Raw genomic sequence first — 25,516 nt, 5'->3', positions numbered from 1 at the left:
AGCTTTTGCTAATCATTACTCTTTCAATAAACATGTTGTTGAATTTGGGTTTTTTTCCATTAATTTTAATATTAATCATTATTTCAACTGGAAATGTTTATGTCACTGGAAAATCAGGAGCCTTTTAGGAAACTTTAGGTCCTGTATCACAGAACCTTCATGTTGTTAGCACAGTTGTATTCAGTTTGGATATCAATGAGCCAAGGAAGAGAAGCTCTTAAGTGTACAGAAAGATCTATGCTGTCATTGAATACTTATTAGCAAGAGACAGGAGTCAACGAAAACACCACACATTATTCCTATCATTACTCTTAAACTTTTTCCAGAGTTGCCACTTCCCAGTACAAGGATGCCTGTGCCTTCAAAGCCTACATGCATCTGGAATCCTGTCTACATCACTGCTTTCTCCTGTGCCACACTGTTGTCATTATTTGTGTGTTACTTTTAGCACCTGGGTCTCTGCATACCAAATATATGACAGGCTAACAATTTTGAGTTTCTTATATAGAATTACAAGCCATGGCGCAGGCAGGTCCTGCTTCATTAACCTCTACAGCCTTTCCCTCATCCACAAGTGGGTTTCGTTGTTACAGAAGGAGATCAGGTCAGCCATCAAATGTCTAGACACAGCACTTGAGGACATGGTTTCAGTGGTGGAAATGTCACTATTAAGTTAACAGTTGGACTCAATGGTCTTAATGAGTCTATGATTCTATACAGAAGACACCATTACTCAGTCACAAGTAATAAATGTGCACCATCACTTATAAATCTGTGGGACTATTTCACTTAACTTTGGCTGTCTAAAAGTTTTGTGTTTAATCTAGTCCCAGATGATACTTCTACAGCCAGTGAAACTGTACAGTTGCCTCTAGATAGCAGATATCTTATTAAGTATCAAAGTTAAGTTGGTATAAAAGACCTGAATCACTATCTGAAGATGTCTCTATCTCTTCAGCAACTATAAGAAAATCCTAGGCAACAAATTAACCCTACTGGACAGTTGAAAGTAGAACACACTACTCCCATCCTTTCTAACAGATCCCTGCTCAGCAGCTTCCCACAGAAATCACTGCTACTCTGGGTAGAGCTGCTACTGCTCTGTGCTACAGCTTCAGTTTACAGTCTTTCGTTTTCCGTCTTTTTCTTAGTTATTGTCATTCCTGCAATGGCTTTGAAAGTTTCTCTAAATTGCTTGTACTTCTTAGATGCAAGAGCCTGTGAATCACATATGGCAAAAACCTTGGAACACAGAATGTTATCAGCTTTACAATTCCCCTCAGGTATGAACACTCCATAGTGCTTAGGCTACTGACCATCTCAGTGTTTTACTCAGCAACAAAGATATATTTTCTGCCTTATTCCTGTTGGCAGGGATTCAGGGTGCATGCTGAAATCTCAGGTCCTCTCTTATGCATTATTAGATTTGTCATCTTCTCTAAGGACATAGAATTTTTTTTCTCCTGTATTATCAGCCACATTGAGCTAAATTGAGGTCTGACTTATGCCAAAAGTTTTCCAGATTCTTAGAAATCTGCTCTTTCCAAGGCATGAGGCTTTTCAGATGATGAATATATATTCAGCTAATCCAGACTTCTAGATAGGTGATCAAATATTTTACGGATCAAGAAGAACCCCTTATATTTTAACATTTGAAACACTTACTGGCTAATTTTTTTTCCTTTCTTAAGTCAACATTTTGCATCAGAATTTTCAGTAGATTAATGTTTTCTCAATTTTTCAGTATGTGTTCCAATGCTCAGGTTTCTTCTCATGCCTCAAAACATGCTTGTGTCTGTATTTGTGCTTCAATAAAGACTAAGGACAATTTAACATCTTTTCTGATTTTTCCAGCCCTGTGGGCTTTCTGCTGAGCAGAAGGTTTTTTTAGGCTTTCTCCACTCCACTCAGAGAACTCTGTTCTACCATGATAACTCTAATATCTAAAAAATGGTATTTTGTTTCTCTGTCATGAGGTGACTATATTCTCCAAGACGAAGATCAGCCCTAAAACCCTGATTTCTCTAGTTCATGCCAACAGTCAATGGAGAAACAGGCTTGGCCAGGGGAAACCAAGAAAAGGTAATTTCTTCAAAATCATTCTTTGGAAAAGTCTGTGGATTTCTACTGCTTAGAGTCTAAAAATATTAGCCTCACTAGGCTAAAACTCTTTATGAATGTACTCTGAAGGATTTTTGAAGACCCTGACTTCAAAAGAAAAGGAAAGCTTTTCTTTCCTTCAAAAATCTGTTAAATTGGTCTCAAAGAAACATAATCTTTACATGTCTTCATGTTGTGTGCACCCATCTCTGTCAAATAACCCTGCAGTCTGCTTGGGTACCCTTCCCTAAGTAGGTAACAGACTGATACCTCCTCCTCACAGCATGCAGTCTGTTCGTCCCTGAGGAAAGCCTCAAGCCTTTGCAGTTTTGATTGCCTAACACTTTAGGAGATGGGAGAGGAAATGAGATTGTTCCTGTACTGTACATTGGTCAATGTTCTTAATATTCAGTAGGGTAAGGAAGTGGACAAGCTTGGTCTAGGATCCTCAGCCTAACCCAGAGTACAGTATCAATTACTCTTTGCATTATTTTAAAGATTATATAACTTGAATTATATATAAAACTAAAATATTAAAAATAACCTGATTGTATGTTTGCCTGGAATGGGTGTTGACTGCATATTGTCGTGGGTTTAATAAGAATGAAGCTAAAAGGAATATTTGTTCAGTTTCCAAAGCTAAGAAACAATAAGGTTTATAATTTTTAATGAATGTTCCCTTAGATTCTATCATACTGCCAAATTTAAAAATAATTTGATTTTATTTGATTTTATATTTTTAAAAACTTATCATCCTCACATGTCTATGTGATGGAATTATATTTCAATATTTCTGTTGCATGTAGAGTTTAGGGAAAGTGAAAATAAGAATTGAATTGTCCTAAGAATTGAAAAAAAACCCCAAAATTGGAGAGTTATAACACTTAACAACTTAATCTTTATTTTATCTCTGTAAAGATGGAATGAACATTGATAAACATGTTCATTTCAGAAACAGATTTCACTGGTCTGAGAATAAGATGTCAGCTGGTGCCCTCATGTGGATAAGTGTGCCATTATATATAATAGAAAACTTGCAGTACAGGCAATGCCATTTACTTTGTTGTAAGCAGAATTTGCTACCTGGATGCCAGTACAGCATAGCTCTTAATGTAAATTTTAAGTACAAAACTGAACTAATTCTTATCTGCAGAATCACAATCTCTCTCCCTCAAAAAACCCCTATGGATTCATATTAAAATGTAAAAGTATCAAGTGACTGGCTTTCACAACTAAACACACAACCTTTTTCCAGGGGTTGGAAAAATTTCAACAGAACATAATCTTTTTGAAGAAACGCCTTTCCTATTTACAAAGGAAGCATTCCAGTTGTCAGCCTTCACAGAGAGAAGTTGATATGACCAGGGTGTATGGGCTGGTGGAAATAATTCCTTTCCAATCAGCCTCAGTGGAAGACATTATCAGTCAAGATCTAGACGTGATTTCCTGGAAGTGTGCAAAACAGGTGAGTGAAAAGCATAGAACTCTTTCAATAAAAATACTCATTCAGTTTTATACACGGGCTGTGTGATGATGAACATGTGCAGCCTGTCAGCAGGGATCCTGTGGACGGCAAGTAGGCAAGTATGAGAGTAGGCAGGAGGCACTCTGCAGCCCACCCTCTGCTAGGGCTAGAGCAGGTACACTTCTCTTTACTGAACAACTGTTCCTTTGGAATGCTTATAAAAGTGTATGCATTTTTAACTCTACTACTTGAAAACACCAACTATATAATATTTACATCTTAAATGTAAAGAAAAGATTGAAAGTAAACCTTCCACAATACTTCCAACAGATATCAAACGAATAATCATGTCATATAGGCAGAATCTAAACCTACAATAGGCTGCCATTTGCAGAATATTCTGTTACAATTATGCTCTGTGTGCCACCAGTGGCAGCTAAAGCCACCGACTTGCAAAAAAATTACTAAACCAACATACTAATCTGAAATAATACTAAGTAAAAACTTCATCAAAACTTCCCCTTTCAAGCTGAGTAAATCAGTTACAATGATTATAAAGAATGGAAAGGCAAGGTAACTGCAATCTGTAATTTGACATTACAAGTTATGAACTGGTAGAGGTTGTCTTCATTTTCATCTGTCACCCACAGATCTGAGTACAGTAGTTTCACGAATACAAGCCGCACGGATTATAAGCCGCACTTCCGGTGCCTCGACAATGTTGCTGTCTTTGTCAATAGATAAGCCGCACCCCGAATATTAGCCGCACTTTCGTTCGTCGCGAGAATCCGTGCGCAGCTTTCACAAATTGGCCAATTAGTAACAGGATCGCGGCATAGCGGGCTTTACTGGCTCGGGGCGGGGCCAGGAAGGCTCGGCCCGCTCATGGTTGCTGACGGGGCCGGCCGGGTGGTGCTGCAGCCGCCACCGGGCTCACTGGCCCCCCTCTCCCGTCAGCACCGCCTCGCCGCTACGTTTACGTAGTCGCCCTGCCGGCGGACCAGCCACTGCCGCCGCTGGCAGGCATGCCGGCCGCCTCGCCGCTGCGTTGTTTACGTAGTCGCCCTGCCGGCGGGCCAGCCACTGCCGCCACCGCCGGGCTCGCTGGCCCCCCTCTCCCGTCAGCAACGCCCCGCTGCCGCGTTCCCTAGCCCTGCCGGCGGGCTGCCGCCGCCCGGCTCGCCGGCCGCGCCGCGTTCCCCAGCCCTGCCGGCGGGCTGCCGCCGCCCGGCTCGCCGGCCGCGCCGCGCCGCGTTCCCTAGCCCTGCCGGCGGGCTGCCACCGCCGCCGCCCGGCTCGCCGGCCGCGCCGCGCCGCATTCCCTAGCCCTGCCGGCGGGCTGCCGCCGCCGGGCTCGCCGGCCGCCCCCTCCCGTCTGCACCGCCGCCGCGTTTCCTCGCCCTGGCCGGCACTGCAGGCCCCCGCACCGCCGGGCTCCCCCATGCTGCTGGCCCCGATTCTGCTGGGCTTCCCCCGCTGCCAGGCAGCTCCACCCACCGGCCTTCCTGCTTCTGCCATGCTCCCCTGCACTGCTAGCCCCAGTTCTCCCAGGCTCACCCGCCCTACTGACCCGGCTCTGCCGCCCCCCTGCCCCGCCTTGCTGGCTCAGGCTCAGCCGCCCGCCCCCCACACTGCTGGCCCCGCCTCTGCCAGGCTTTCCCACCTCTGCCGGGGCCGGCCGGGCTCCAGCTTGGCTTGGGGCTGCCGCGGGCTCTCACTTCCGTGTTGGCAGCTTTTAGAATTTTGTTAATGTATTAGCCGCCCCGGAATATTAGCCGCACTTCCGGGTTTCCACCAAAATTTTGGTCAAATTGGTGCGGCTTGTATTCGTGAAATTACTGTAGTTCCTGGGGAATTCCATTGGCTTCAGAAAAACTGATATTGTGAAATGCTTCTTACATTATACAGGGTTTCAAATTCTTAAACTTTATGATAATTAGAGTGCCAACAATGTAATCTAGGAATGTAATCCAACAATGTATTATTTACCTGCTAGCCTTTCGTGTCTCCCTGTTCTAGGTCCTTTACAAAAGGACAGAAAAGCATACAAACTCACTGAAATACTACAAACAAAAGCTATTTTATCTTTCTAAACATTATTTCAGATATCTAATTTGATAGTATTCCAAGTTCCTTGCCCTATAACCACTTTGTTACAGAAATTCAAGACCTTTGCAGGAAGCAGTGCATTTTTGAGAATAACACATTTAATATTTTAAATATTTAGATAATCCAGATCAAATATTAGCCAGATAGTTCAATACAAGGCACTTTCAAATATGAGGTTCTATGGGTTAAAATGTACACTTTCCTTTGGCATTGAAGTTTGCAGAAACAGTTTTTACCCTAGCATGAGCCCTGAATGTCCTAATGCCCTTTCCCATCATTCTTCAGAGCATATGTTGTATGATTTAATAATCATCAAAAACTCCATAACTGGCTTTATTTGAGTGATGATGGTGTGCATTCTAGTTTAATACAACCTTGAGCTACCTTCTTCGTAGGACAGTATAAAAATTGAAGAAATCATCTCTCTAAGAACACTGTAGTTGCCAACAGAAAAGAAGAATACTTTACACAAACCCTGAAAATTTGTGGATTTTAAAAATCTCATTGAAGAAGTTACACATTTCACTTACTGCTGTTGCTCAATAAAAAAATAAATTCTTGTAGAAAATACTTGCCCATAAATGAGACAGTTGAACAGAAAGACTTGTGTGCCTATGAATTATAGTTCCGGACTGCTTATACTCTGCCTTAAAGCTGTGTATTCTTTCTCTGTACTTGTGCAATGCAATTATATTAGAAGGCCCTCTTAAAACTGGGTGATCTATTGGTTTAGGGAGCTCAAGATTAATTCCAGATGTAGTCATGCTCTTCTAGCCCTTCAAAACGTAACTACTGCACCATCTGTTTTGTAATAGACAATTTCAAAGAGTGCCAAGGGGAATGTTAAGTACATTGGTCAAACGGCCACATATACCTCACACACACAGGAATCCTAGAGGTCACAGTGCCTCAGACAGATTCATATTTTCAGGTTTCTCTCTCCATTGTTCCACCATGGAAACTCAAGGAACAGCTCTCCTTCCTTCCAAAATAGGAAGATGTTTTCCAGTGTTGACATGTATGACTCCAAATTCAGACCTGAATTCAGTGGAATTACTGGAATTCACAGTGACATGTCTCCTATACCTGCCTGACTTCTGGATCTTTGTAGATTATTCCAAATGGGTTTGGGGGGGTGGGTTTTGGGAGGATTTGAGGTGTTTGTTTTTCTCTATTCTTCCTTTGTGAGTTATTTTTAATTTTTTTTTTCCTAAATGAATTCAGTCACGAAAATGTAAGGCTAAAATTACTTCAGATTTAACAGGTTGCCCAATGAATATGAAGGGTGTGTGAGGTAATGAAGGTCATTCCATGTCATGAATGATAATTTTTATTTTCCCTAGTTATTTCAGGAAGCTTGAAGTAAAGGAGTTTTCTCAGGTCTTCTTATGAAGTTTTATGCATCAACATCTCAAAAAAACCCCAAAAAACCACAAAAAACCACAAAAAAACCCCAAACCCCAAAAAAACCCCAAAAAACCAAAAAACCACCTCCCCCCAAAAAAACAAAAACCAAAACCACTTAGGTCTGCCATCAACACAGCCTAAATTCTTCATAACAAAACTGGAGTAAAAAACATTCTCTAAAGATTTGTCAAGTATGAATCTGAACTTCAGAGCAGCAACTTATGATTTATATCGAACAGTTCTGAGAAAATGTCTAAAATGAAAACAAAATCTGCTAGAAATTAGACAATCATAATCTTGTGCCGTCCTACAGAGACCTTTTTTTTCTGCAGTGATATTAGGTAAATCAAGAATTAATGATTAATAACATGTCTCCAGTTCAATCCTCTTTGGCTTTCCCAGTGCATCTAGTCATATTGTATAGCAATTCTTGTAATAGGTTGTTATAAAATTAGCTTAGGACTAGCAGGCAGACTACTGTACCCATTTAAGTATTGCTGACTTTTCTGTGGTTCTCTTTGTTCAAAATCACATGCAGAATCAGTGCTTTAGACTGCAAGCCTACTGTCTGAGCATACTCCAGCTACCTGTAAAAGTTCGAAGTTTGTAAATGTAATTAAGAAAGAAATTAGTAGGAAAACCAGCCCCATCTACGATTCCTTAGAACTGAACTTCTCTAAGCTGCTATTTGGGTAGTGTAAGGAAAGCCCACACATACAAGAAAATTTGCACTTTTTCAGTATTAAACATTATTAAAACAAAGAAAAGTTGGAAAGTAGATTAGGAAATACTTGTTTTGGAGGACTTCATAACATAACATTTTTGAAATTGAAAACATCTGAAAGAAATACATTCTGAAAATGTAATATACTACATTCTACCTAATGTACATATTGATGTGGGAGAATACATATATACTTTGGTGCTACAGCAAAGGCCCCATTGCTTAGAACAAGAATTAATTGAAAATAATAGACTCAGTAAGTAACAGAACTAGATGCCATACATTGCAGATACCCATATTCCAACCCAAAAACTTCAGGAAGAAAGTGGTGCCTGAAAGAAGGATATAGAACAGAAAATATTTAAGGGAACATCACACAGAGTTAGTCTATATAATAATGGACAGCTTTGAATCCTGGTCTCAACAGAGCTAACATATCTCCTCCCGAGCTATAAAATTGTCTCTTACTTAATCTTATGAAGGTATCCATACTCTGCCCCCAAAAAACACCAAACAAGCCAAAAAAACAAACAATTAAACAAAATCAATCTGGATTAAACTCATTCTTGCAAACCTAGCAGTGTGGTTGTCCCACCTCTTGCTGAGGCTGATGTCCCGGGAAGATAAGACTTCCAGAATAAAAAGGTGTTTAGCGAGAATTTTGTTTTAGCTACTAATACTATACCTCATTTTAATTCCTGGTTTTGATTAAGAACTTTTAGCTATTTCTCAGCTGTTTTAGAACATAGTTAATAGATCATAAGTCACAGATTGTACTCTATTCCTCTGCTTTCTAGGCACATAAACTGCCTTTAACTAAATCATACAATGCAGAGCAGAAGACTGATCCACCCTTCGAAAAATATTCAAGAATTTATTTAGGTGAGTTATTTCTTGGAGCTCAAACAATGAAAATCCAGAAATTCACTGCCAGTAACCCTTCTCTCCTTATTTCATAGTTGTCTTAACCCTAAATACACAGACAAATCCTTCAAAGCTCAGTGTTTTCTGGGCTGAGAGGCTAATTTTCCCTAGCTGAGGCCAATACTCCCCCACTTCACTCTAACACCTGTGGTACACCTTTTGCATTGGAAAAATGTGCCAGCCACTTGCTAGCTACTGGGTGGGTCATACACACCATGTCAAAGTGATTTATTCCATTTAAGATGCATAGATCCAAAAGTACTCAGCCCAGAGAAAAAAGAAAGCAATTATTTTATTCACTTGACACATGCTGTGTTTAGGAGAGTTCAATTTGTAACACTAGTTAATCATTCACAAAAGAGCACAGTTTTAAAAAGTAACTTATTTGTTCCTCACAGCTGCGGATTAAGACACAATGTACTGGATAACTGGTGCAATACAATTGCTCTGTAGAAATGATTGTGTTTCTATCACACACTTTTTGGAAAACATAATCACTTTAACTTTCATTGTGTTTGTAACATAGAGGCAAGAATTATTACACAGAAAGGTCTGCTTCCTTTCTCAGCCATCTTTTTAGTTCTTCATTAGAGGGCTTTTGGTTGTTTTGTGGGGTTTTTTTGTTTGTGTTTGTTTGTTTGTTTGTTTGTTTTTTGGTTTTTTTGTTTGTTCGGTTTTGTTTTTTTACTGACAGTATTGCATCCAGCAAGGATTGATGTTCTTGTCCAGAGAAGGGCAACAGAGCTGGCAATGGATGTGGAGCACAAGTCCTGTGAGGAGGAGCTGAGGGAGCTGGGGGTATTTATCTTGGAGAAAAGGAGGCTCAGGGCTGACCTCATCACTCTCTACTACAGCCTGAAAGGAGGCTGTGGACAGGTGAGTGTCAGTGTCTTCTCCCAAGTAAAAAGCAACAGTACAAGAACAAATGGCCTCAAGTTGCACCATGGGAAGTTCAATTTGAACATGAGGAGCAAAAAAAAAAAAAAGGGTGATCAGGCATTGGAACAGGCTGCTTAGGAAAATGGTGGAATCACTGAATCACTGACCCTGGAAGGTTTAAAAAAATCTGTGGAAGGGGCACCCAGGGATATGGTTTAGTGGTGAACACAGAGGTGCTGGGGTAAGAATTGGACTTAATGATCTCAGAGGTCTTTTCCAATCTAAACAATTGAATGACCACCAGCCCAGATCACAATTACTAACCATAAACTCTATGACAATGATGATGGGGGAAATGCGTGTGCACGTCTTTGCAAATGACTAGATAACCGGAAAGAACCAATCAGGTTCTGGAAGAATGGGTGTGGGATTACATGCTGGAGGGGAGATACGTAGTATGTGGATATGAAAGACTGTATCTTCCTACTATCTCACCAAAAAAGTAGGAAGGCATTTAGAAAAAATGGAGGCTGTGTCTGCTAAAAACTGGAGAGACCCTAGATGGGTATGCCCCTGTGAGATCTCCCTAGCTTTGTGTAAAGTTGATTTTTGCAGGACTCCTCTGTCTCGTTTCTGGACACTGGCGATTTTCTGCACACTGGTAATGACTGTGGACTTACGCCTGGTTTGTTTGGAGGAGCTCCTCCATTACTGTTGTGAGGTTACGAGTGTCACCAGACAAACACTACAGAAATAACCCTGGGCGCACACAAGGAATACTTCTGGCGTACAGTGTGGAACAGCTGCAGTGGGTCTCTCGGCAGCAGTGCGCACACACCCCGTGTCACTCTCCCGTCCCCGGTGAGAGCCAGCGCTCTCCCACCCTGGGTCCTTCCATGCTCAGCTGCTGCAGGAAGGGGTGAAACAGACCCTGCTTCAGCATCGAAACGGATCCCTGGCTTTTACACGCCAACTATACCTGTCCTGTGCATTTAGTAGACGTTCAACATGTGCAAGGCTGTGGACGCGTAATGTTTGCGAACGTCAGCAATCGCCATGTGCGTGGGCCTGCGAGTCCAATCTATTCACAAATCCGGCTTGTAAAGTGCCGGCCCCAACACTGCACCGTGGATCTGGGGCAAAGCAGCGGCCTCTCCCACTTTCGCCACCGCCCGTGCGGGGCAGGAACCGGCGCGGCCTGGCCCGGCGGAGGAGCGGGCCCGCGGTGCTCCCGGCCAGGCCGCAGGGGGCGGGCCGGGCCCGGCGCCGCTCGCACGGGCGCAGGCGCCGCCGTGGGCCCGCGGCGGAGGGCAGCTTGCCCCGGGACGGCGGCTCCATGCGCTGCCAGGTAGGTGCGACCTGCCGGCGACCGCAAGGGCCGGTCTGGCCGGAGGCTCGGCCGGTGCCGGGCAGGGCGGTGGGGCTGCGGCTGCCACTGGCCCCGGTGGGCGGCGGGAGCGGCCGGGGTGGCGGGAGCGGGGCGCGGATCCGCGGTCACTCACAGCCCCCCGCCTTCTCCGCCTTTCCCCCGCTGTCCCGACAGCCGGGACAGGAGAGACGCGGCAGAGCCGCGGGAATGCTTTCTTGTCGCTCTGGTTGCGGTACCAATGTGCTGGTATTTTGGAAGCGGTTTCAGGGCAGGCCGCACGCCCCTGAGCGCTGTTGATTCCCCGGGCAGGTCTCGGTGCTGTATTTCGCCAGGAGCGCGGAGCTGGCGGGGCTGCGCTGCGAGACCCTCTCGGTGCCACGGGAGATCACCTCTCTGCAGCTCTGGGAGGAGATCGTCAAGGTCCACCCCAGGTATGCAGCAAGTTACGCTTGAGGTGCACAAACGAACGTGGTTGCTTTTTTTTTTTCCCCTTTTTAATACAAATTCGGTGTTTAGCATTGAACTGCAACACATAGCAGTACTTCGACAGCACAAAACTAGTGATGTTGCCTTTTTTTGGTAACCTGCACCAAGTGTTTTGTGTTTTGCACAGCTGGAAGTGTTATAGCTTTTACACAAGGAAAGCCCAGCTGCAGGAGATGTACCCAAAACTGGACACGTGGGCCATTGTCCAGGAGGGCTGTGGTGTGCTAGCCTGAAAACTACCATATTATTAATCTGTGGAGAAGGTGAGATGTCACAAGGAGTGATCAAGCACAGCCAGGACAATAAATAAATGATAATATGCAGGTGTTTCCAGTTGCTTAGGTTAGACATTAGGAAGAAGTTCTTCATTGAAAGGATGCCTAGACATTGGAATGGGCTGTCCAGAGAGCTGGTGGAGTCACTGTCCTTGAAGGTTTTTAAGGAAAGACAGGACTTCATGCCATGGTCTAGTTAACATGGTGGTACTCAGTCGCAGGTTGAACTTGTTGATCTCAGTGTGCTTTTCAAACTTAATTGATTCTGTGATTAACTGTACTGTAAGCCATTGGTCTGAGCCTATGGCATACTAGGCAAGGCAGGTCAGGAAGGAAACTGAAGTCCCCACAGGCTTCCAGGCACTCAGCCCTGACACAGCAAATGTGTTCAGCCACTTCAGTCCTCTGAAGAAGGCCCACACCACTGCTGGTTGCATTTCATAAGGAATTTGGTCCCGTGAAAGCACTGTGTGTGCTGTATAAGGCATTGATGCTGCATTGGTGCTCTAGGAGATGTCAACAGAAAAGGCCCCTCTGTTTAAAGCTGAGGGAAGGTGCTCAGTCCTGTCAAGAACAAGTCAAGAACAAGTGCAACACCATTTTGGAAGGATAAAAGGGGGCAAAAAAAAAAAAAAGAGGAATGTATAAGAGAGGTTGTGGTCCTCAGGATTTAGCGCTCAGTGCTCTGGAATTTCTGCAGCTTTGGACTTAGGTGTCCAAGTCATCCTTTAGGCACAATCTTTCTTTAGTAAAATACTTTCAAACACTATGAAAAAAAATGAACTATTTAACTATTGGTATCTGTTACCACGTGAGAAACTCTTCACAAATGCTGGACCAGGGACCTTTTCCTCACAGAGAACTGAAATAATGTGTTTGGGTGCGAGAGGCAGTAGGGAATATGTGTGTTTTACTTAGTAGCCTTTTCGTCTATGTCAGAAGCAGCAGCAGCAGCACCGTTGGTCGTTTGGCTGTAATTTGTCAACTTTGTCCTTTTATGAATGATGACTTGGGGCAGTACAATTTGCATTTGCAGATACTTCACAGCGGCCTTCTTGAAAAATGCTTCTGTTCCTAGCTTTTCTGGAAAAACTCAATATAATTGTAGGGCACTGACCACAGACTTCTATTCACATTGCTAATGGATATTCAAATTGCAGCTTGAGCATACTTGACAGTCCTTTTCTGTTCCACCCATTTCCCCCAACTAATTTGCTTGCAAGGACTTAATTAGAGCCCATCCTTCTAATGGGCACTTCAGTTTCATGGTTGTGCACAGTACTTTAGTGGCTTGCTTTGCTTTCATACAATCCCTCCCTTCAGTCTGTTCTCTGAATCAGTGCTACTGTGTTTTGCTCAGCCTGTGCCTTGACTACTTTTGTCTCTCTGGCTGGTAGGAAACAAGATGATTTTTACTCGTACTCTTTTGGTCTGCTTACTTTTTTCTAGGCAGTACAGCTGAGCTGGCTATGCCAGATTTTTTAGTCTCAAACAAGAACTGTTACTATGCCTGCACCATCTGAAGTAAAATGCAATTCTTTTTCTGCTGTCTTAGTGCTATGGACCTCATGCTTGCTGTGTAAGTGCACTTAGTAATGGAAATTATTCACTGCCTCATGATATCCAATGCTATAAACTCTCACAGCAATAAATAAATATATATCACATCAAAAACTATGTCGAAGACCTGCCAGAAGACACATCATATCTGCTCTCTTGGTTCCGTGGCCACTCCTTATCAATAGCAGATTTTAAACATGTAAGTACAGAAGACTCAAAGCCTCATAAAATCTGAGCACACACGATAAGAACAACTCTCTGACCACTGAATCTTCATGAGATCTCATGAACATCATACCATAATGCTTCTTGGTGTGTAAAAAAATTGCTCCAGTCCAGTCAGATTGTATCAAGGTATCAAGACAGTATTTCCTTCTAATCCCAAACTGGATGGTTGCTACTTCTTGAGTTACCAGGTTTTTTTGTTTGCTTCTGAAGTGAGTCTGGTATGCATTGGTTTATTCTGATATAGGCCTATGAGAAATCCAACTCCTGATTTCTGAAAATAATACAGATCTTGTTTCTAATAAGAATTAGCCATTACAAGAAAATGCAAGATTAGGAGATGGGTGTTTGTTGTATTTTTGACAGTGTCTTGGAAGCAAAGTTGTGTAAGTCTCAGTGGTTTTTACCTCAGCTGCCCTAGAATGTGCATCAATTTGCTGGTTAATGAAATCTCATGGTTAAATGCAAACATTGTTTGGAAACCTATTTGTGCTTTTGCCAATCCCCCTCAGGCTTGCTGTCATCCGGGATCAAGTGATATTTGCTGTTCGGCAGGAGTACGTGCTTCTTGGAGATCAGGTCCTGGTCCTGCAGCCTGGAGACGAGGTTGCCATCATCCCACCAATTAGTGGAGGCTGAACTCGCTCAGGTTCTGTTTGGTAGGTGTCGCTTTTGCCTAGTTTCCTGTGGAGTGTGATTCTGTGCTAAAAAACCTCATGAATTCTGTGTGATGTTACAAGAACCTTTTCTTGTTTAGGTCTGGAGATGTGATTGCAATTCTCTCCCTCCACCCCAATACTCTTTTGAGAGAACCCAACTTGTGCTTCCATCTGGAGAGTGCAGTTGCGCTGAGCAGAAACTATAAACCAGTGCACCAGTAAATGATTAACACAGAGAGGTCAGGCTTTGCTTTGAATCTGGGTTTTAGGTCTTGTAACTGTTTCCTGGTTGTTTCTTCCTACCAATGGAAATTGAGGTTGCCTAAATAAGATAATAATGAAAAATTTCCTGCCACTTATTAACAGAAAAGATAATATAGTAAAAATAATTTACTGCTGCTTAGAAATTTTGTTAGTTGCTGTTAAAAAGGTGTCCTTAGAACAGCTTCATTTCTTTGCCTGCTTTTCAGTGCCAGTCCATCTATTCACTGCAGCTTGTTCTATTGCTGCTGATCAGAATACTTCACATTCTTAGGTGATATGATGACTGGTTTCTACTCAGAAAAGTTAGAAGTGTCTCCTGTGTGTCTGTAACAGACTGATAATATGAAGTCCTGAATGTCCTGGAGAGCATTCTCAACTCAACTTCAGGATTAAAACTCTGATCCATGTTTATCAGGAATCTCTGTTTAAAGCATTTGATTTGATAAGTAAGAGAGACAGACAATGTCACCACAGATTTCCCAGCACTACACAATGCTGGTTGAGAGTACTGTTAAACCAGGGCCTCGGGTTAATTATAATTTCATACCATTATACCAGACTTTCCTATCAGAAAGAAATATATATGCAATAAAACCAAGCCATTGCTTGTTACTTGCAGTTAATACTCTTTCAGTGAGGCTGCTGAGAGGTGAATTTCACATGTAGACTAGTCTCTTGGGCAAATAGATAGTGCCTGTGTTGTGCATAAATTGGGGCATCAGCACTGGGTAAAAAGCAGTTGGCTGATGCTAGTATCTCCAGGAACAGCAACAGAGTCTGTTTGGTTTCAATTTTTCTAGTGCAATATGGAAGAAAGTGAGGATGTGCCAAAAGATTTTATCAAGCTCAAGTCTGAAAAGCTCTCTGTAGATGAAGTGTCAGAGCTGGTTGTTTCACCATCCTGTGGGGCAGTGTCTCTGTTTATTGGTGAGTTTAATATTTGTGAGTTAATACTCTAATAAATGGAACCTATGTTGTCCACAGCGCACACTTGCAGTTCTCAAATAAATGAGTTCCTGGTCTGAGCACAGGATGTTTAGAAAACAGGTTCTGAATTATTAGAGCAAGACCACAGCTCAAATAGCTGCAGTGGGCTAAAGTGGCGTGAAGCTTTCTGGCTGTTATGGCTATTGTAGGACTGGACAGAAGAGCAGCTCTGGAGTGCAGAACTGCCCAGGAGTTGTTCTCCTGTCCCCTGGGATACAGCTTGTTCAGGGTGGGAAATGGAATATTGTGGCTGTGCCGATCACATGTCCACACCTGTATGTGAGGTCCTGTAACTCAGGTCTTAGTTGAAAGTGAAGTAGTATTCTACCAACGGGCTGGCGAAGGTCAGGCTGGTAGCTCTGTCCGCTACTTAACGTACATGGCACACATCTGAAACTGCTTCGTGCTTAAACCTTAGTGCTACTAGGCTCCTGAATACTGGGCATTTAAAAATTAAATGTGCAAATGCCATTATAGCACGTTAGCAGTTACCTCAGAAGATATCCCCAGCCTTGGGCATTATGGGCTGCAGATGTGTGTAATGTGTATAGTAAAGATGTGTCTTGTGCAAATAATCTCATTATGCAGCCATGATTAGGGGAGGTTGTTTAAATTTGCACAGTGCTGACCTTGACCACAGCAAGAGATCCTGGGTTTTTACTCTATATTAATATAATATATAATGTGTATTATAAAGATACAATATGTATTCATTTACTCAATGCTTTTAGTTGAAAAATCATTTTTGTTTAGGTACCACAAGAAATAATTTTAAAGGAAGAAAAGTGATTCACTTAGAATATGAAGCATATTCTTCAATGGCAGAGACTGAAATAAAGAAAATCTGCAGAGATGTTAGACAGAAATGGCCTTCAGTCAAACATATTGCAGTGCACCATAGACTTGGGTATGTATGTCCAGACCCCATTCTTCTGCAACTGAGTATCAATCCTTGTCTGGTGCATGGCTGTGCTTACATAGTTGCACAACCTGCAGGAGTGTTTAGAAACCATAGTGCAGAAAAGCTGGCTGCAGGATCAAGCTCTTGCTCTGGAGCTAAAAATTTTGTTTTCAAAAATGTGTTTATTGGTAGGGTTTGCTGGAGTCCACACTTAGCTTGGCAGGATTTTTGATGCTGATGTGATGTTTTGAAAGTGGGGAGATATTTCACTCCATGGAAGGGAGGCTGTTGGTTTATTTTGTTCTTTATTTTTAAAAGGTGTGAAGTTGGCAGCACTTCATTTTTTCTTCTCTCTCCTGTTGAGGGGTTGCAGAATGTTCTTATTGTCAGATTTAGGTCTGTTTATGCTACAAAAAGTCTGAAAGCTTAAGCTGTGGGGCGTAGTAGTTGCCAGCCATGCTTGTGGGAGAACTTCCTGTTGTTCCTTAAGCATTTTCCTTTTGATTCAAAACATGGAATATTAGTGTCTGACATACTCTTGGGCCTTCCCAGTTTGGGGAAGATTTCTTGCTGAAACTAGCAGGATTTGCAGAAATCCTGAAGAAAGTTGGGATGTGATTGCGAAGGGTAAGACACAAGGCCTGAGGGGTAGTTTCCCATGATTTCCTCTATAGTCAACAGAGAGGTGGCTGTCACAAGGGCAGCATTTAGGCTGAGATTTCTTCCTATGGGCTGTGTGAAGAAGTCTTACTATAGAGGGGAGGATTTAGAGGCAGGTTTTGGGAATGCTGCAATTGCAAGGCAAAACACACAACCTTGTGCTTCTGTTACGTTTAATGCAACACACCAAGTACGAAACTTCAGAGTCTAAAATCAGAATTCATAAAAAATTTGGTTTCATTGCAAAATCTGCATAGTGTGCAGCACTTAATTTCTTCTTTCACAAATTCTTGTGCAAACTAAGATAATTTCTTGGGTTTTTAGATAAGAACTGGCTGTTCTAACTTGTTATTGTTCATTATGAAGTCAGCTTCCAGTGAATTTCCTATGCATTGTTACAAGTTAACAATTTCCCCCTCTTAATTCCATAGGCTTAATTTTTAAAAAAGAAAGAATGGAAGAAAAAAGCCTATGTCTGGTGGGTTTATTTATTCTAAAGTGTGGAATTCTAACATCTGGTACTGATTTTGGTTGTGGTTTTCTTTCTTTTAAAAAGTGTATAATCTTTTGGATGTGGTTTGACACTTGCTCAGTATGAATGAGTCAGGAGAGCATGTGGCCAGAATACTGACGTGACATGGCTACAACTTTTGGGTGCTCTTGATGTTGAGTGTTAGCTAAAGCTGCTGTTGTTCCTCTTCTCTCCCTAGTGTGGTTCCAATAACTGAAGCAAGTGTAATTATTGCAGTCTCCTCTCCACACAGAGTAGAATCCCTTGAAGCTGTAACGTACTGCATCAATACCTTAAAAGCATCTGTCCCCATATGGAAAAAGGTATGTTTGGGGAAAAATCAAATTTAGGCCTATGCTAGTCTTAGACGTCTGAGCTGCCTTAGGAGCATTACAGGCAGCAGTTGCTCGTGATGGGTGGTCAGTGTGTAGCACCAGTGAGTTTCCTCTAATACAGACAGGTCCATATGTAGTAGGTAGAGCATCTGGAAGGTTCTCCTGTACCTGTACCATCCAGCTCCTCTTTATTTTGAAACTAGCCTAGGGTGAAAGTGAAGGAGGCCTGAGCCCTCCTCTTTTGAGTAGCAAAACTCAGTTCTGCACAAGATTGTGGAAGAATTTGAGTCAGCTTTGCTGTGGACAGTATTGCAGTTTGCAAGTTAAAAGGAGTGTTTTTTGCTTTTCTCTTTTCCCCTCATTGCTGAAGCCATGAGAAAGCATGAAGCACTAAGCAACAGCACATCTCTGCCCTTTCTCCCTGGCAGAACTTGGCATGTGGTTAGCAGTGATAATCTTCCCATTGCTCCACTTTTCTGATACCTCCTTGAGGAGACGGAAGTTCTCTCAGAATGAATAATCAGGGACTCAGAATTTGCTGCTTAGGACTGGACTGCAACTGGGTAATCCAGTCTGTCCTTAAGATCTATTAGTGGTGAATTTAGTGTATTAATGTAATTTTTATTTTAATATTGACATTTTGTTATGTCTAAATTCTTGTCTCAAAGTGATGGTTAATGTAGCTGCATGAAAGCTGTGTACTCTACAGCTATTACATAATTTCTTCTAGATCTCTTTGTTGAATTGACTTCAGCATAGGTCAGCCCTTTTAAATTCAGCAGGGATCAGCCTGAGGTTCACCCAAGTCCATATGTTCTAAGGGAGCTGCCCTCTCGTCTGCTTGCCAACCAAGTGCTGTGCAGTCCTGTTGTGATCAGTAAATAATAGTGGGATGGCTATTGAGTTATTTGGCCTGGTTTTTAGCTGTATGTAGCAGACTCACAATATTTCCCATCTTTGTTTATATTACAGGAGATTTATGAGGATGAATATTCTTGGAAAGAAAACAAGGAATGCTTTTGGGCAAATTCAGAAAAATAATTGTACTCTTTTGAAAATAAAGTGTTACTCTTCCTAATGAATGTTGCTCTTCCTCTGAGTTTTTACAGAGAATCTCTATGTTTCTAAACAGTTCTAATAGATATTTAAATCTCAATAATTTAGTTTGGACTGAGTGAAATGAATGAGGATTAATTAGGGGTTTTAGGTATTCTTGACTCTCCTTTGGAATTGTTTTTTCAGGCATTTTTACATGGAGTCAGTTTTTAAAAGCATCTTCCCTAAAATTCTTTGTTGCAAGGTGTTTAGACTACTCTGTGATAAATACCATTTTAATGCTTTTACCTTGGTAGTCTGTATGGGAGGACAGTTGCATTTTTTTTAATCTTAAAGTTCAGAGAGGTTTAATTTTATAAGACTACAGACTTAGTTTATGCTATTTTGACATTCTTGTAATAAGAAAACTACTTGAAGTAGATTAACTATTTTAGTACAGACAGAGAAGAAAATGCAAACTATACCTCAGAGTTACTAACTTTTTAGTAATGTTTATGTTCCAATAGCTCTGTCTCATAGAAAGATTTTTACTGTGCAGCTGATATTACAAGTCCATTGCATTAAAAAAATATGGATAGAGATTGATTCGAAGTTAAAGCTAATACTCCACCAGCAAAAAAAATTACCTTAGCAATAACACACCAACCTAGAACTACTTAATGATGTCTAGACAAAATTTCAAAGGTGACTTTTTCGTTGTGTAGCTGTGTGATGCTGCAGGAAAAAGAACCCAAACCAGCTATTATTACAAATACACAACTATAGTGTAATTAGGTTCAGTAATTGGATTTTGAATGTGTAGCATTAAAAGTCATCAAATGGAATAGTTTTTCAAAGAAAAGGGAGTTAATTGAACTCACTGCAATTCATATATACAGTAATTTCCCGACTATAAGGTGCACCCCCCAGGAGCTGGGAAATTTCACAACTTTGTAGATCATATAAGGTGCACCAGAATATAAGGCGCACCTTTTTTTTGCAGGGAGGATCCGTGCTGGGCACAACAAAGTAACGAAGTAGTAACTCCTCCCTGCCCGCGCTGCTCCCGGCACTTGGGGCCACCCCCCGCCTCCCTGTCCGCGCTGCTGCCGGTGCCTGGGGCCACCCGGGCCACCCCCCGCCTCCCTGCCAGCGCTGCTCTCGCCCTCCGCCTCTCTGCCAGAGCTGCTCCCACCCCCCGCCTCCCTGCTAGCGCTGCACCAGCCCCCCTCCTCTCTGCCAGTGCTGCTCCAGTCCCCCTCCTCTCTGCCAGCGCTGCTCTCGCCCTCCGTCTCTCTGCCAGCGCTGCTCCCACCCTCCACCTCCCTGCCAGCGCTGCTCCAGCCCCCCTCCTCTCTGCCAGCGCTGCTCCAGCCCCACTCCTCTCTGCCAGCACTGCTCCAGCCCCCCTCCTCTCTGCCAGCGCTGCTCCAGCCCCATTCCTCTCTGCCAGCACTGCTCCAGCTCCCCCTCCTCTCTGCCGGCGCTGCTCTCGCCCTCCGCCTCTCTGCCAGCGCTGCTCCAGCTGCCTTGGTGTTCCCCATTGTGGCTCTGTTGTGCCGCCATGCTGTTCCCCCTTGCGGTTCCGCCCTGCCACCTGTCCCTCGCTCAGCTCGGCGCTCCCATCGTGCCGTCTGTCCCCCGTGCCTTGGCACTGCCACCGTGCCTTTCCCCCTTGTGGCTCTGCGGTGCTGTGGTGCCGCCTCCCCCTCGAGGCACGGGGCTCCCGCGGCGCTGGGGCTGCAGCGGCTGGGGGGGGCCGTGGCTCGCGGCGACTCGGAGCGCCCTTGGCTCACGGCAGCTCGGAGCACCTAGGTCTCATGGCTTCTGCTGCAGCCCGCTCCCTCCCTCCCGGCACTGCCCTGGTGCTCTGGGTGCCCTGTGCCACGCCAGGAGCCCCGCGCCCCCCCCGGGCTTTTCCCCCGCGTCGCCGCTGCCCCGATGCCACCGGCTTTCCCCCCCCGCCCGGGCTGCGCTGCCACCGCCAGCTTTCCCCCCGCACCGGCGCTGCCCTGATGCCACTGGGCTCGCCCCAGCCGGGCGCTGGCCTGATGCCGCCGCCGTGTGGGCTCTGCTTGGCTCGGGACTGTTGCGGACTCGCACTTCTGGGTTGGCAAATTTCCGAACTTTGTCCATTATATAAGGCGCACCAGACTATGAGGCGCACTTCCGGGTTCGGGGGAAAATTTTAGTCAAAAGGGTGCGCCTTACAGTCGTGAAATTACTGTACATTTATATTCACATTTGAGATTTACTCTTAATACAGTTTTTCTCTTGTTAGTGTTTTGGAAACTAGTTAAATGAACTGACATAATGTGCCTGGGTTTCACTGGAAAGATTGGGTTACCTGTCAAAGCAATGTCATCTTGTTTGTTATTCTGTTGTGCATTGGCAGTATTTAGATGCTAAGAGTTTGAAGTCCCATTGTGTACTGCACTTCTGCTAATGCTGAGAGGCAGTTTTATCTAGTCATTATTATCAGTGTAGACAAGGTAGATACAAGCGAAGGAAAAGAAGGTAACTCAAAATTATTTGCTCAGTTGCTCATATAATAATATATCCTATATCATATACAGTTACTTATAATCCAGGTGCAAAGTCATAGTCCTGAGTCAGGGCAATCCCAAGCACAAGTACAAGCTGGAGGGAGAATGGATGAAGACTAGCCCTGGGGAGAAACACTTGAGGGCATTTGTGAACAAAAAGTTCTATATGAGGTGGGAACGTGCACTTGCAACCCAGAAAGCTGGTTCTGTCCTGGGCTGAATCAAAAGTAGCGGGGCCAGCAGGTCAAAAGGTTTGCTTCTGCTCCTCTGTTGTACACTCAGGAGACCCCACTGAAGCAATGCATCTGGTCCTGGAGCCCCCAACACAAGAAGGAGGTAGTTTTGTTGGAATGAGTCCAGAGAAGGGCCATTAAGTTCTTCAGAGGACTAGAACACCTCTCCTATGAAGACAGGCTGAGAGCTGGGGTTGTTCAGCTTGCAGAAGGCTCCAGGGAAACATATCGCATTTCAGTATCTAAAGGGGGCTTGCAAAAAGTTTGGAGGTGGAATTTCCATAACATATAGTGATAGGACAAGAGGGGGATGGCTTTAAGCTGAAGTGAGGGTAGGTTTAGATACGATATTAGGAAGAAATTCCTTACTATGAGGGTGGTGAGGAACTGACACAGGTTGGCCAGAAAAGCTGTGGATGCCTCACTCTTGGAAGTATTCAAGGCGAGACTGGATGGGGCTCTGAGCAGGACGGTTGCAACTAGATCATCTGTAAGGTCCCTTCCTACCCAAACCAGTCTTTGATTCTAGAATCATTATATCACACACACTAGTGAAGCCTCAGCTGTATATTATATTTTATTGTGTCTGCAGCAAAAATCTACTAGCAACTTCTAGCTGCACAAAGTAAAATGAGGAATGATGATCTTTTTTTTTCCCACAGGGATTTTAATCACTTTAGGACTTAGTTACTATATCTGAATTAAGTAATTTGTAAGGAAATATACAGCTTCAGGCAGAAACGTAGTTAAACAGTGCTTATTAACTTATTGATGCCCTTTCCTCAGTGGAAGTCAGTCCTTCCTCTGCAGGACAGCAGCTGCTCCTTGCGTGCTTGTAGATACACACTCTACAAACCATGTGGGCTCTATTATCTAGGCAGAGCTGGTCAAGTACAAGACTGAGTTTTCCTTTGTTTTGGAGGTTGGAGAGAAGCCTTCTGCTGTGTGAATGTCATTTTTACTGGGAGTACTGAGCACAGTCACTTCCTCTGTGAAAGAATAACTTTTCACTTTAAAATAGAAAGAAATACACTAACTTTTTAATATTTGGTGTTCATTTTTCCATGTCCATGTTTGCTGTTACCATGCAACTAATTAGTGTATTAATTTCACAAAAATAAATGTTTAGCTTGTTTTTCAGTGGATAGTTTATGAATGAAGTAAAACTTAGGAGGTGCTTCCATACTAGTGCTGTGCTCTGATACAGAAAAACAGTGATATTTAATTCAGTTAAATTCTACTTTGGACCCCATGATCAGGGGCAATTCCCGAGTTGCAGTAGTGTCTCTTTAGTGCCCTTCTAATGCTGCAGTCTCCTGGAATATTTCTCCAGGGTGACCTTAAGTGCACCTTCTCCATCAGCAATGCAGCTGGGAAGGATGGTGCAGAACAGAAGAGAGAATAATTGTGTACTTCCCCACAGTGACCAGGAACAATGAATGGAAGAGATGTTGTACTGAGTCACAGCTGAGTGTTACAATGTGTGTATGCTGCCATGGTAAAGACAATGAAATGTCATTTTTTGTCCCTAGCTGTGCATGAGGCAAGTATTGCTTTGTTCTGGAACAATGATACATCAGTCTTGTGCAACTTTGGGTTCTTCAGCTGGCATGTAGAAGCGAAATGGAAATGTCTCTGGGAGGGATGGTGTGCTAATTAGAGGTAAAATGTATGTCACTGAAATTTAAGTCCATGCTCTGAACTCAGTGTTCTCTCTCCCTCTGTAGGGCTACCCTCTCTGCTAGGGCAGTATTATCATAAAAGGGCAGATTACTGTGTTCTAAGAAAAATGCTTAAGCTGCATCTGAAATGACCCAGAAGTGTTTCCAAATTGCCAGGCCAGGGCAATCCCAGCTGTGTTTTACTGTGTGTTAGGAAAAGATTTGGAATGTCCTGCTGTCTGTCCATGGTGAGGTCCATTGAGTGGGATGATAGACTGCTGCAGATCTGTCTATCTACAAGGAAGATCCAGCTTTCTGGAATGAGTCCAGCTGTTTCTCTTCCTTGTCCATAGGGAAGGGTAATCCCACCTCTCCATGAGAGCAACTGTGTTGACTTGGTGGCTTTGGTACAGAGAGATGTTCCCAGAAACAAATGCTGCAGACCCAGAGGGTCACCATGTGATTCCTGTAGAGATCTGCCAGATGAGGGCTGTCTGTGGAAGGGAAGTGCATGCCTTCAGAGAGATAATTTGTCCTTCTGAAAAGATGCCTTAGTCTTGGCTGGCAAAATTTGAATACATTGATCCACCCCTTTGTCTGGCCGAACACCCGTATACCAGCACTGATTGATTTGAAGAGATTCCTGTCCTGATTTTGAGCATTGTGCTCTGTTCTCAAGAGAAGCTTAGCCTGATGTATACGATGAAAACAGTAACTGATGGATTGTCATGGAATAGCGGGGCGGGGGAGGAAGGGGTTTGTTTCATAAGGCGCCTATCCAGGAGATGGCAGCCGAGAGATGGCTGAGCACGAGGAGTGGCTCCTGGCCCGCTCTGGTGCTGGCCGTGCTGGGAAATACAGGTCCTCACTTCGGCTGTTGCTGTGAAAGTGCCACTGCTGCACTCAGGAATGAAGCCTTTAGGTTGCTCAGCGTTCAACTAGGTTTTTGGCCTTTCTGCTCACATTAGGCACAGCTATTCCAAGTAAGTTGTAGTTTCATAGAGTAACACATTCATTTGTTGCTTCAGAAGAATTAAAAAGAAAGAACTGCTAAATTTAATTATTAACAAATTGTACGTTAAAGCAGACAGTGCTGCCCTTTCCCTCAATAATCTTGAGCATTAAGTGCCATTAGGTACAATCAAGTGTCCTGTGGAGGTGAGGGAAAAGAGTTCAAATTAGGCTGATGACTATAAATTACCAGTTTCTTTGAGTATTTTAGGCCTATTTTTTGGAAATCAAACACACCATAAAATTTTCATCTTATCAAGTGTTAGGAAAATTAGCATCCTGATGTATCTTTACAGTTCTTTTAATTAAAGTTCCATTTTGACTATTTTAAGAGGCAAGTACGTTTTTAAAACTGGTAGTGTACTAAAGCCTACAAATAATTGACCAATTAACTGAAAACAGAAAGGTTCACTTAAAATATAGCACTCAACTTTTCTAAAGTTGTGAAAATGTATACTCAATTTACTTTCACAGGCAATAAAAAAATTGAGGTAGTTAGCAATAGATTTTGAGATGCATTTTCACACCTTAATTTTTTTTAGTCTTTAATTTGCAAGCTTTTGCTGTAGTTCGATTTTGGATGTGCTTTGACCCTAGTCAGCAACTCAGCCCCACCCAGCCATTCACTCACTCTGCCGCTTGTGGAATGGGGGAGAGAATAGGAAAAGTGAGAAGTGTTGTGGGTCGAGATGGAAGACAGTTTAATAGGTAAAAACTGCTCATGCAAGCAAAGCAAAACAAGGAATGCATTCACCGCTTCCCAGTGGCAGGCACCTCGAGTCAACCCCAGGAAAGCAGAGCTCCACTGCATGTGACAGTGGCTTGGGAAGACAAACACTAAACACCCCAAATGCCTGTGGTCAATTGTGGGCAGTTGTCGTAGCTCTGTCCCCTCCCACCTTCAGCTCCTTGCTGGTGAGGTGGGGGTGAAGAACAGAAGAGGCCTTGAACCTGTGAGCATTGCTTAGTGACAGATAAAACATCCCTGTGTTTCCAGCACAAATCCAAAACAGAGCCCCATACCAGCTGCTGTCAAGAAATGTACCTCTGTCCCAGTCAGAACCAGCACATACGTAAGTCAGTATATTAGGAATCTGACTTGTAATTCTGCAAAATACTGAGACCTGGTGAAAGACAGAATTTTGTGCCTTAAGATTAGGTTCATCTGATATTGTATGATGGAAGTGTTA

The 25,516-nt window shown here is 43.3% G+C and overlaps 1 protein-coding gene across 7 annotated transcripts in view; it reads left to right on the top strand.

Moving 5' to 3' along the window:
• The first annotated feature begins 10,878 nt into the window (after positions 1–10,878).
• Positions 10,879–25,516, top strand: part of MOCS2 (molybdenum cofactor synthesis 2) — a 62,063-nt gene continuing 47,425 nt past the window's right edge. Inside the window, exons 1-5 of one of the 7 annotated variants that reach the window (XM_033085102.1) lie at positions 14,094–14,182; positions 15,247–15,373; positions 16,187–16,340; positions 17,705–17,828; positions 18,813–18,909. In XM_033085102.1, coding sequence (XP_032940993.1) covers positions 15,253–15,373; positions 16,187–16,340; positions 17,705–17,828; positions 18,813–18,881 — 468 coding nt within the window. In that variant the 5' untranslated portion in view covers positions 14,094–14,182; positions 15,247–15,252 and the 3' untranslated portion in view covers positions 18,882–18,909. Of the gene's footprint in view, positions 10,957–11,286; positions 11,409–14,035; positions 14,183–14,280; positions 14,422–15,246; positions 15,374–16,186; positions 16,341–17,704; positions 17,832–18,812; positions 18,910–25,516 lie in introns of those variants that run through there. The other 6 variants (XM_033085101.2, XM_033085107.1, XM_033085106.1 and 3 more) reach the window with 6 other exon arrangements.

The sequence above is a fragment of the Catharus ustulatus genome, chromosome Z, assembly GCF_009819885.2.
Source record: "Catharus ustulatus isolate bCatUst1 chromosome Z, bCatUst1.pri.v2, whole genome shotgun sequence".
NCBI lineage: Eukaryota > Metazoa > Chordata > Aves > Passeriformes > Turdidae > Catharus > Catharus ustulatus.
The sequence above is the reverse complement of the archived record's forward strand: the minus strand, read 5'-3'. Positions and strand labels throughout refer to the sequence as shown.